Genomic DNA, 10260 nt, shown 5'->3' with positions numbered 1-10260 from the left:
GTAACATCTTCATCGGTTGAGGGCGTTACAGTTTGGTATCAGAGCAGTTCGCTCTGAGTTTTCTTGAAATATTCATGCATACTCGCCACGACTCCAACGCTCAGTCTTCATGTCTGTAAGTTATGATGTTTATTCGATTATGTGTATGATAATGCGATGAGATATTGTATGCATGTTACATGTTAAAGTATATTTAGGTATTGAATCGTGACTGAGCGGTGTGGATAATATTGGACTTTAGGACTATGGCATCACGTAGGGGAAATAACACCAACGCCAACGCCAATGCCGCTAACAACAACCATAATGATTGCGGACTAGATAGTGAGAACAATCAAAACAACCAGTTTTTGGCGAGATTAACTGCTCTGCTTCAAGAGCAAAGCCGTGCTCAGGGAGCTCAAATCCAACAGTTGCTTCAAGCCCAAATAGCTAATGCCGGAAATAACCATCCTGCGGCTAATCAAAACCCTATCTACAAAAGGTTCTTAGAGTTGGGACCACCTGAGTTCAAAGGAGAGACTGATCCTTTGATTGCGGAACAATGGTTCCAAGCTATAGAGACTGCTTTTGAATTCATGCAGATCACGGATGCGGATAGATTGAGATGTGCTACCTATATGTTCCGTGATGACGCTCGTGTTTGGTGGAATGGAGCCAAAGCAGCGTTGAACCTAACCACCCTTACTTGGAATGGATTCAAGGATGTGTTCTACGGCAAATATTTCACGGTGAGCACCCGAAACAGGTTGGCTAGAGAGTTTTTGGAGATCCGTCAAGGAAACATGTCAATTGCGGAGTATGTAAAGAAGTTTGAAAGGGGAAGATACTTTGTACCGATGATTTCTGGTGACCCTGCTGAAGAGTTGAAACACTTTACAGAAGGGTTGAATGCCTTAATCAGAAAGGATGTTAGACTAAGTGGAGCGAAAAATTACAAAGAAGCGGTAGATCAGGCCATGCTGTCCGAAAAGGACAGAAACGATATTATCAAAGAGTCACAGGCAAAGAGATCTAACTATCAGGGTCGAGACCAACAAGGAAATTCTAACAGAAAGAGGCCGTACCAAGCCCCTCCCCAACACCGACCGTACCAACAACAACAGCCTCGACCTCAAGGGCAGAAACAGTTGGCTCTGCCAGCACCAAAGCCGGAAAATGCACCAACAGCTTGTCAAAAATGTGGAAAACTTCATTCAGGCCAATGTATGATGGGAACTGGTGTATGTTACTTGTGCAAACAACCAGGACATTTTGCAAAGGAATGTCCCCAACAAAGAGGACCGGCCAAAGGCCGAGTGTTTGCCATGACTCATGAGCAAGTGGACACAAACTCAGCCATCGTCATAGGTATGATTAATGTTTCCAGTATTCCTGCTCATATCTTAATTGATACTGGAGCTACATATTCATTCATATCTGTTGAATTTGTTAATAAATCGGGTTTGGTACCGGATAAGTCAATTTCGGGGTTTAGTATATCTTTGCCTTCAGGGGAAGAATTGAGTAGTGATTTGATTATCAGAGGATGCAGTATACAGATGCAAGGTCATGAGTTGTATGCTGATCTTATTATCCTCAAAATGTCGGACTTTGACGTGATATTTGGTATGGATTGGTTGTCTTGTTACGAGGATACCATAGACTGTAAATGGAGGACGGTTTCCTTGAAAACTAAGGATGGAGAAACGTTTCTATTCCATGCCACACCGAAAAATAATTCATCTCTTTTTAATTTCAGTAGGTAAGGCATGGCAACTGTTGAATAAAGGATGTGAAGGTTTCCTCGCAAGTGTCACTTGCGACCAAGAATTACCTCGACCGAAACTTGAAGACGTCGAGGTAGTGAGAGATTTCCCAAAAGTATTTCCTGATGATATTGCAGGATTACCTCCAGCTAGGGAGGTAGAATTTGGGATTGAATTAATGCCCGGAACCCAACCAGCTTCCAAAGCACCATACAGATTAGCACTGACTGATATGAAAGAATTGAAGGAGCAACTACAAGAGCTACTCAATAAAGGCTTTATTAGACTGAGTATATCGCCTTGGGGTGCACCGGTATTGTTTGTCAAGAAGAAAGATGGGTCTATGAGACTGTGCATCGATTATAGAGAGTTGAATCGAGTAACAGTGAAGAACAAATATCCACTGCCAAGGATTGATGATTTGTTTGATCAGTTACAAGGGGCAGTAGTATTCTTCAAGATCGATTTGAGATCAGGTTATAACCAATTGAAGGTGAAAGATGAAGATATTCATAAGACGTCTTTCAGGACTCGTTATGGCCACTACGAGTTTTTAGTCATGCCATTTGGAGTTATCAATGCACCGGCAGTATTCATGGATCTTATGAACAGAGTGTTTCAGGCTTTCTTAGATCAGTTTGTCACAGTATTCATAGATTACATACTGATATAATCTCGTAGTTCAGATGAGCATCGTCAGCATCTAACTACAGTCTTGCAGATTCTGAAAGAAAAACAATTGTTTGCTAAGTTCAGTAAGTGTGAATTTTGGCTGGAACAGATTGCATTTTTGGGTCACATAGTTTCGGCTAAGGGAATAGAGGTTGATCCAGCAAAGATAGAAGCAATTAAAAATTGGGTTACTCCAAAGAATGCTACAGAGATACGGAGTTTCTTGGGATTAGCGGGTTACTATAGGAGATTCATTCAGGATTTCTCCAAGATAGCGCTGCCACTAACGTCATTAACTTGAAAAAATGTGAAGTTTTAATGGTTTAATCAGTGTGAGAAAAGCTTTTTAGTGTTAAAGAAAAAGTTGATGACAACACCAGTACTAGCCATACCAGAAGGAACAGGTCGATTCGTAATTTATACAGATGCTTCCAAGAGTGGATTAGGGGCTGTCTTGATGCAAGATGGAAAGGTGATAGCATATGCTTCACGACAGTTGAAGATTCATGAAAAGAATTACCCTACCCATGACCTTGAATTGGCAGCAGTTGTCTTCGCACTCAAACTATGGAGACATTACCTTTATGGTGAGAAGTGTCAGATTTTCACTGATCATAAGAGTTTGAAGTACTTCTTCACCCAGAAGGAGTTGAACATGAGGCAGAGAAGATGGCTCAAATTGGTGAAAGATTATGACTGTAATATTAGCTACCATCCGGGTAAATCTAATGTAGTAGCAGATGCTTTGAGTCGTAAATCTGCAACCTTGAACAGAATGACAACTCAACAAGAGTTGATTGCAGATTTTGAAAGACTCAGATTGGAAGTAGTTGAGCCGATGGAAGTTTGTGCCCTATCAGCCTTAACAATGGTTCCAAGTTTGCTCGACAAGATTCGAATAGGTCAGGCTTCAGACCAGCAATTATTAACTTGGAAACTTAAAGATGAAGCTAAAGGGGGTGCATTATATACAGTGAAGGATGGGATCGTGCATCACAAAGGGAGAAAGTGGGTACCAGCAGTAGATTTACTGAGGGAAGATGTGATGACTGAGGCTCACACTGTACCATATTCTATTCATCCAAGGAGTACAAAGATGTTCAAGGATTTACAGATGCTATACTGGTGGCCAGGTATGAAGAAAGACATCGTTAAGTTTGTTAGCGAATGTTTGACATGTCAATAGGTCAAAGTTGAACATCAAAGGCCAGCAGGACTTCTGAAACCATTACACATTCCCACTTGGAAATGGGAAGATGTCACCATGGACTTTGTGATTGGACTGCCAATTACACAACGAAGAATGAATTCAATATGGATAATAGTTGATAGGTTGACGAAGTCAGCTCACTTTTTACAAGTTAGAAACAACTTCTCGATGAATCAATATGCAGAGTTGTATATTCGAGAGGTAGTTAGATTGCATGGAGTTCCAGCAAGGATAGTCTCTGACAGGGATCCCAGGTTCACATCAAACTTTTGGAAGAGTCTACATCATGGATTGGGGACAAAGTTAGCCTTCAGTACAGCTTTTCATCCACAAACAGATGGACAATCTGAGCGAGTGATTCAGATACTGGAGGATTTACTTAGGGCTTGCATGATTGACTTCGGAGGAAATTGGGAATCGAAATTGCCTTTAGTGGAGTTCACATATAACAATAGTTATCAAGCTACTATTGGAATGGCTCCTTATGAGGCTTTGTATGGGAGAAAGTGTAGGACTCCATTGCATTGGGATGAAGTGGGAGAAAGAGCTGTATTGGGACCAGAAATAGTGCAACAGACAATCGACATGATAGCAAAAGTCAAGGACATAATGTTGACAGCACAGAGTCGACAGAAAAGCTGCGCCGATAAGAGGCGTAGAGACTTGGAGTTTCAGGTAGGTGATCATGTGTTCTTGAAAGTGTCACCTTGGAAAGGAGTTTTGAGATTTGGGAAGAAAGGAAAGCTGAGTCCGAGATATATAGGGACTTTCGAGATCCTAGACAAGATTGGAGAAAGAGCCTATCGATTAGCATTGCCTCCAAATCTAGAAGGAGTACACGACGTCTTCCATGTCTCGATGTTGAGGAAGTATATCTCAAATCCTTCCCATGTCATTCGTCATGAACCAGTTCAGTGGACGCCAGACTTGTCATATGAAGAGGTACCTATCCAAATTTTGGATACACAAGTCCGAAAGTTGAGAAACAAAGAGATCAAGATGGTAAAGGTCTTATGGCGCAATCAATTTGTGGAAGAGGCTACTTGGGAGACTGAACAAGATATGCGTAGCCGATACCCAGAATTATTTGGTGAGTCGAATTTTGAGGGCAAAATTCTTTTAAGGAGGGTAGAGTTGTAAGGTCCAAATCCACTAAACTCACTTACGATGATTTTAAAATAATTTTTATGATTTTATGCCATAAATTGTTTAAGTTATGATTTAATGATTATGATTTCATGATATAATTATTTTATATTTAACGCTTTCGATTAAGTTAATGGTTTCAGGTCGAGTTTGATTTTGGAATCATGGGACGAGGCTAACCTACGAACGAGATGATAGAGCGTATTTTTACGAACGTTTTAAGTATAATATTGATATGTTTTTGATGCATGAGTAGGGTGATGGTATTTTTATCAGACGAGTCGGGATGGGTGACTGACTGCGTTTTAGAGATGTACACACATTATGTATTGAATGATCATTATCCTATCTATCTACCCGGTTCCCCACCCCATTACTTCCCATGTCCCCTTGTTCCCTTGACTCTCTTCTTCCCTATCCTCTACACGATTCTTTCCCCTTCTCTCCATTCTATCATCTTCTCCTTCTTGTTTCTTTATTGAACCTTCACGGTTCTTCAAGAAAGTCACAAGCCAAAGTTCAAAATCTCGTTCTTGGTGTGGTTAGCTCGTTGCCAAGAATCCGAATCAACTTCGTCTTCATTTCAAGGCAAGTACAAATTTAAAAGATTTTGAAACCCATTCAAGATATTATGTATTTTGATATGAATTGTTGTGTGTTGAGATATTTATGCATGATTTTCATGAATTTCAAGAGCATGAAGTTATGATTTTACGAGATCGTGAAGCGTAGGTTGTTCTTGTCAAGTACTTGAGTTGATTCAAGAGGTTCATGTTCTTTTAAGATTTTAATGTTTTGAAGTTAGTTAAACCATGTTCAATTACAAGAAAATGAGCTTTGATGATTTATGTAGTTAGGATTTTGATTAAAAGAAGTTTATGTTTGAAGTTTGAAGTGTTGAAATTGTGTTTGGTGGCACCAGATTACCTATACTTGTTATGATTTTGAGGATAACAATTAGGGTAGTAATCCAAATGATATGAGGCCAAATCTATTTGAAAGCTAGCTTATTTATCTACAACTTTCATGTTTTGAGTTTTGTCAAAATAATTTTGGAAGATTGGTCAAAATCACCCCAAAGTGTGTAGAGTGTTTTGATTTCCCGGCAGTGACACATTTGGGGAGAATGAGCATAACCTTTTACTGAAAACTTCAATTGAGGTGCGGTTTTTGGCATTAGAAATCCAAGATCCAGAGCTACAACTTTTATGTTTACCACTTTTTCAAATTCTAACTTACAAATAGAGTTTCGGAGCAATCAAGATGAACCATTTGCGCAGGTCAGGTGCGCCCGCGCCTAGAAGTTGAGCGGCCGCGCCTTTCACTCGAAATTCATGATTTGTTTATGATATTTTAGGGTCCTAAATTCATAATTATGATCTTCAAAGGCTTATAAAATATATTTAAGAGTTTTTATGAAAAAAGTTTCAAGTTTTAAGTCAAGAACGACAAGAACGACTTACGTGGATCGATTACGCTATGTGATGCATGTAAATGTCTATGTTTCATTCATGAAACCTATGTTCAATATGAAAGTATGATTTTTATTATCTATGACATGCATGAAGTAATGGAGTAAAGTTTTATGTTCATGAAATGAAAGTTATGACGGAATTTACGATGAAACAATGATGTTTCATAATGAATGAAATGATATGACGAATGATGTTAAGATGAATCATGATATGATATGTTGATGCATGAAAAGATTTTGATGTCTTATGTGTCTTTGTGGTGGCAAACACGGGATTGGTGCTCCGGTTTGGGCTCCGGAGAGGGCCTTTCCAAACATGGCTCATGAGATAGATAAGTACACGGGACTGGTGCTCCGGGATGAGCTCCGGAGAGGGCCTTTCCAAAGAACGAATGTTATGAGGCTTAGTGCCATATTCTTGTTGATCAACAAGAAAAGGATGAATGTGCCCATTATGACGGTTGCCACAATTTCGCATAATTCGTCACCAAATGATGAGTTTATGTTATGTTATGTTACGTTTAAATGATATTTGAAATCTCACGATTTTTACTGCATATACTTGCTGAGTCTTTAGACTCACTATACTTGAATGGTGCAGGTAATGAGGGTGACATTTATGCATATGTCGACGAGTTTAATGTCGGACATGAAGAGCCAGGAGTCGGACCGACGGGCGATGCATGAGTGTGTTATGTGTTGAGTGTGATATGCTATGTCTTGAGCTATTTGCAACTTTATGATGTATTTTAAGGTTGTAAACAAGTTTTATAAATTTTAAGGTTTGGATTTGGTTTGTAAACTATTCTGAAATGTTTTAAGTAAGGTTTGATGTATGCATACATCTTTCAAAAAAAAAAAATAATTTCTTTTCCGCGTTATCGTAAGGTTATGTTAGTTTTGTAACATCTTCATCGGTTGAGGGCGTTACACGTAGGTAGTTCATACAGCCACTCCATAGCTTCGCCTTGTAGAGAGAATGAGAATAACCACAGTCGCACTACATTAGTTGTTACCCCATTAGTCTTAAAAGTGTCGCATATCGACAGAAAACGCTCCAGATGAGCGTAGGGGTCTTCCAAAGATGAGCCACCAAATCATGCTTGCAACTGAATCATCTGAATAATCGAAGGCTTCAATTCAAAGTTATTTGCCTCCACAGCAGGGCGAAGAATGCTAGAGCCAGAGCCTTCAGTGGGTGGACGAATTAAGTCAAGAACAATTCTGTTGTCTGCCATATCTTCCTTCGAGTCAGATTCTGTCTCAAGTTCAAGATTGATAGATCTCGTGGCCTTTCGGATCTTGTTGAGCGTGCGTTCGATCTCTAAATCAATTGGTAGAAGCTCCCCAGATCGAATGCTATGCATGCACAACATATAGTACCTGAAAATCAATACCAAGAAAAGAAGAGAATTCAGAATTTAATGAACTAAATTAAAATAAAGTCTAATTTCAAGTGAAATAAAAATTCTGATATCACTAACAGTCCCCGGCAACGGCGCCAAAAACTTGACCGCTTAAATTGGTTTGATTAAAAATCTACTGCCAAGCTCACCAGATCAAGTTATAGATAGTAAATAAAAATCAGATGTCGAACCCACAGGGACTGTTATTTTGTAACTATCAAAATATAATTATTTCTACTTAATCTAGACTAGCCTATATGAGTAATTTCAGATTTTAAACTAATAAATAAATTTGCAAATAAAACTAAATTAAATAAAACGCAACAAGAAAATTTTGGTTGAATTCAAATGCAAGAAAAGTTCGATCAAGGATACACGTAGGTACCAAACAATTCATGTAACATGTAGTCTCTTTGGGATTTAGAGTTAATCTTAGATTACGGGAATTTTCCTAAATTGTTTACATGTATATTTCTAGAACAATCAAACCTATTCAAATATTGACAGATTAAATTTTCATAATTCTAATCAAATTTGAATGCATTAAATATTTGTGAAAATTCAGTTTTCACCTAAACCGCACACTGAAACCGAATACTATTTCTAGTCGGTTTTACCATGTGTTGATTGTTAAAGTGATCAAAATCAATCCCTCCTCTATCGACTTAGGACCAATTAACATGCAACAAAACAGTTGATCAAGATATTCACAAGACAAAAATAAATCTAACAATCAATAAAATCAAATCAAATCTGAAAAATCCCAAATAAACATCCACGTTTTCTACATGAATTTGTTCGGCCCAATCACGTGGCCTTGATCAAAAAGAAAGAACTGCTCAATGTCTAACATAATTCCCAACAGAAGTTTTTCAATCCAAAACATCAACTAAAATTCAAAAATAAAGAAAAGAAGAAGAACATAATTTCCGGTGAAGTTGTAGCCGCCGCCTCCTTGCCTTCAAACTCCTTCTGTAACCCTTTATCTGATGGAAAATTTGGTATTAAAGTGCCCAAGGATTTTTAAAAGATAATCTCCAATCCGAGCAAGAGTTTACATATTTAAATTGTCTGTGCATCATTCTCGCTAGAGCGCGCAAACATGTGCCCTAGCGAGACAACCTCTGTTACGAACATTTTCTAGATCCACTTTTCTCGCTAGAGCGCGTAAACATGCGCTCTAGCGAGATAATTTCTGCCCGAATTCCTCTTAATGCATCACTCGCTCGGGCGCACAAATACACAACAATATAACACCAAAAATATGCACACAAAACACGCTTATCAGCTGCGTATTGAATCCCTTTCAGGATTTTCATCTTTTGTTCCTTTCCTGCCATTAAATTTGACATGCGGTATATTTTGACGATATTAGGTCTACTCGGGGCCAATAGTGCTTTTGTTTTCTTATTTCAATTTATTTGAATTTTTTTAAAAAAACATTTTGACTAGAAAATCTACACAGGTCTATTTGGTTGTTAAGTGTTGTGATATGAGATTAAAAAATGTTTATTTTTAGGAGTACATAAAATTTTGTAAAATGCTAAAGGTAAAAAATAGTTTTATCAAGGAAAAAGAATAACAAAATCAGGTAAACATTGTTTTTACGTTTGGGTTATTTCAATTTGTTGTGTCTCAAGATACAAGTGCTTCTCAATTGAGCTGTTTATCTTTTTTTAAAAAATAAATCGTAGATACAGGGTAAGAAACAATCTCAGTGTAGTTTTTTCCTGCTATCTATGACTTCTTTAAGTTTTATTCCAGGTTTGGGCAAAAAATAAAATTGAGTTAAAACTTAGAAGAACTTTTTTATGGGATTAATTATCTTCGTCTGAAGGTATTCAGTATTTATCATCATAAGTCTAGTTCGTGTTTTATGGGATTAAATGTCTTATGAATATTCTCAGTACCTATCATCTTGATTAGATCAAGTGGAAGGATGAAATCAAGAAAAAATAGTTTTTGATTAAAATCTGTCATTGTTATTAATTCTTTTTTCAGGACCTGAATATAGGCGTTGCATTATGGATAGCTTCTGGAGGTGATGGCTGGCTTTACCAGGGGGTGGGCGAAGTACAGGGCCGACCTGAATGTGTTTGGGTTTTGCATGTTAAGTTCAGAATATGATTTGCATCAATCTACTTGTACAGTTATATGCTTTGTTCACGCCTCTAGTCCCTACTTTCTGAACTTTTTTTGTATTTTTCTGCAGTGTGCATTAGAATTTAATTTCGAGTGATTTGTAATACTAAAAAATTGTATATTATTTTTTAATTTTTTTTTGTTTTTTATATGAAAAACGATAACGGACAAAATTCGTTTTTGTACGAGGTCTAAAACTGTTGTAACTGATTGTGTTGTTAAAAGCACGCCCCTACGACAACGGATAAAATCCGTTGTCATTTCCCTCAAAGACAACGGATTGCCCCTATGACAATCATTGAGAGAAACAAAAACGGATAAAATCCGTTGTCGTAGGGCGTACTTTTAACAACATCATCAGTTACAACAATTTTTAACCCCCTACGACAACTGATAGTCGTGTTTTTTTTGCATATTTTGTCGTTATTTTGTTAGTAGTTCGCATGGATTTATTTGTTTTTG

General features: G+C 37.8%; 1 protein-coding gene across 1 annotated transcript; it reads left to right on the top strand.

Moving 5' to 3' along the window:
• The first annotated feature begins 245 nt into the window (after positions 1 to 245).
• Positions 246 to 9895, top strand: LOC140889057 (uncharacterized). Its single transcript, XM_073296759.1, has 10 exons — positions 246 to 1350; positions 1495 to 1647; positions 1745 to 2061; positions 2182 to 2394; positions 2752 to 3007; positions 3155 to 3553; positions 3815 to 3984; positions 4120 to 4305; positions 9658 to 9756; positions 9869 to 9895. Exons 1-10 carry the CDS (start codon positions 246 to 248, stop codon positions 9893 to 9895), a joined length of 2925 nt encoding a protein of 974 aa, XP_073152860.1.
• The last annotated feature ends 365 nt before the right edge of the window (positions 9896 to 10260 follow it).

Source organism: Henckelia pumila, chromosome 3 (genome assembly GCF_033568475.1).
Source record: "Henckelia pumila isolate YLH828 chromosome 3, ASM3356847v2, whole genome shotgun sequence".
NCBI classification, from domain to species: domain Eukaryota; kingdom Viridiplantae; phylum Streptophyta; class Magnoliopsida; order Lamiales; family Gesneriaceae; genus Henckelia; species Henckelia pumila.
This window is presented reverse-complemented; position numbering and strand designations above follow the sequence as displayed.

Excerpts from the sequence above, each read along its gene's own strand:
- LOC140889057 (XM_073296759.1), top strand. The coding sequence starts at position 246 with ATGGCATCACGTAGGGGAAATAACACCAACGCCAACGCCAATGCCGCT. Across the intron at positions 1,648-1,744 it reads TTACGAGGATACCATAGACT|GTAAGGCATGGCAACTGTTG; the intron begins GTAAATGGAGGA and ends TAATTTCAGTAG. Across the intron at positions 3,008-3,154 it reads ATGGAGACATTACCTTTATG|TAGCAGATGCTTTGAGTCGT; the intron begins GTGAGAAGTGTC and ends AATCTAATGTAG.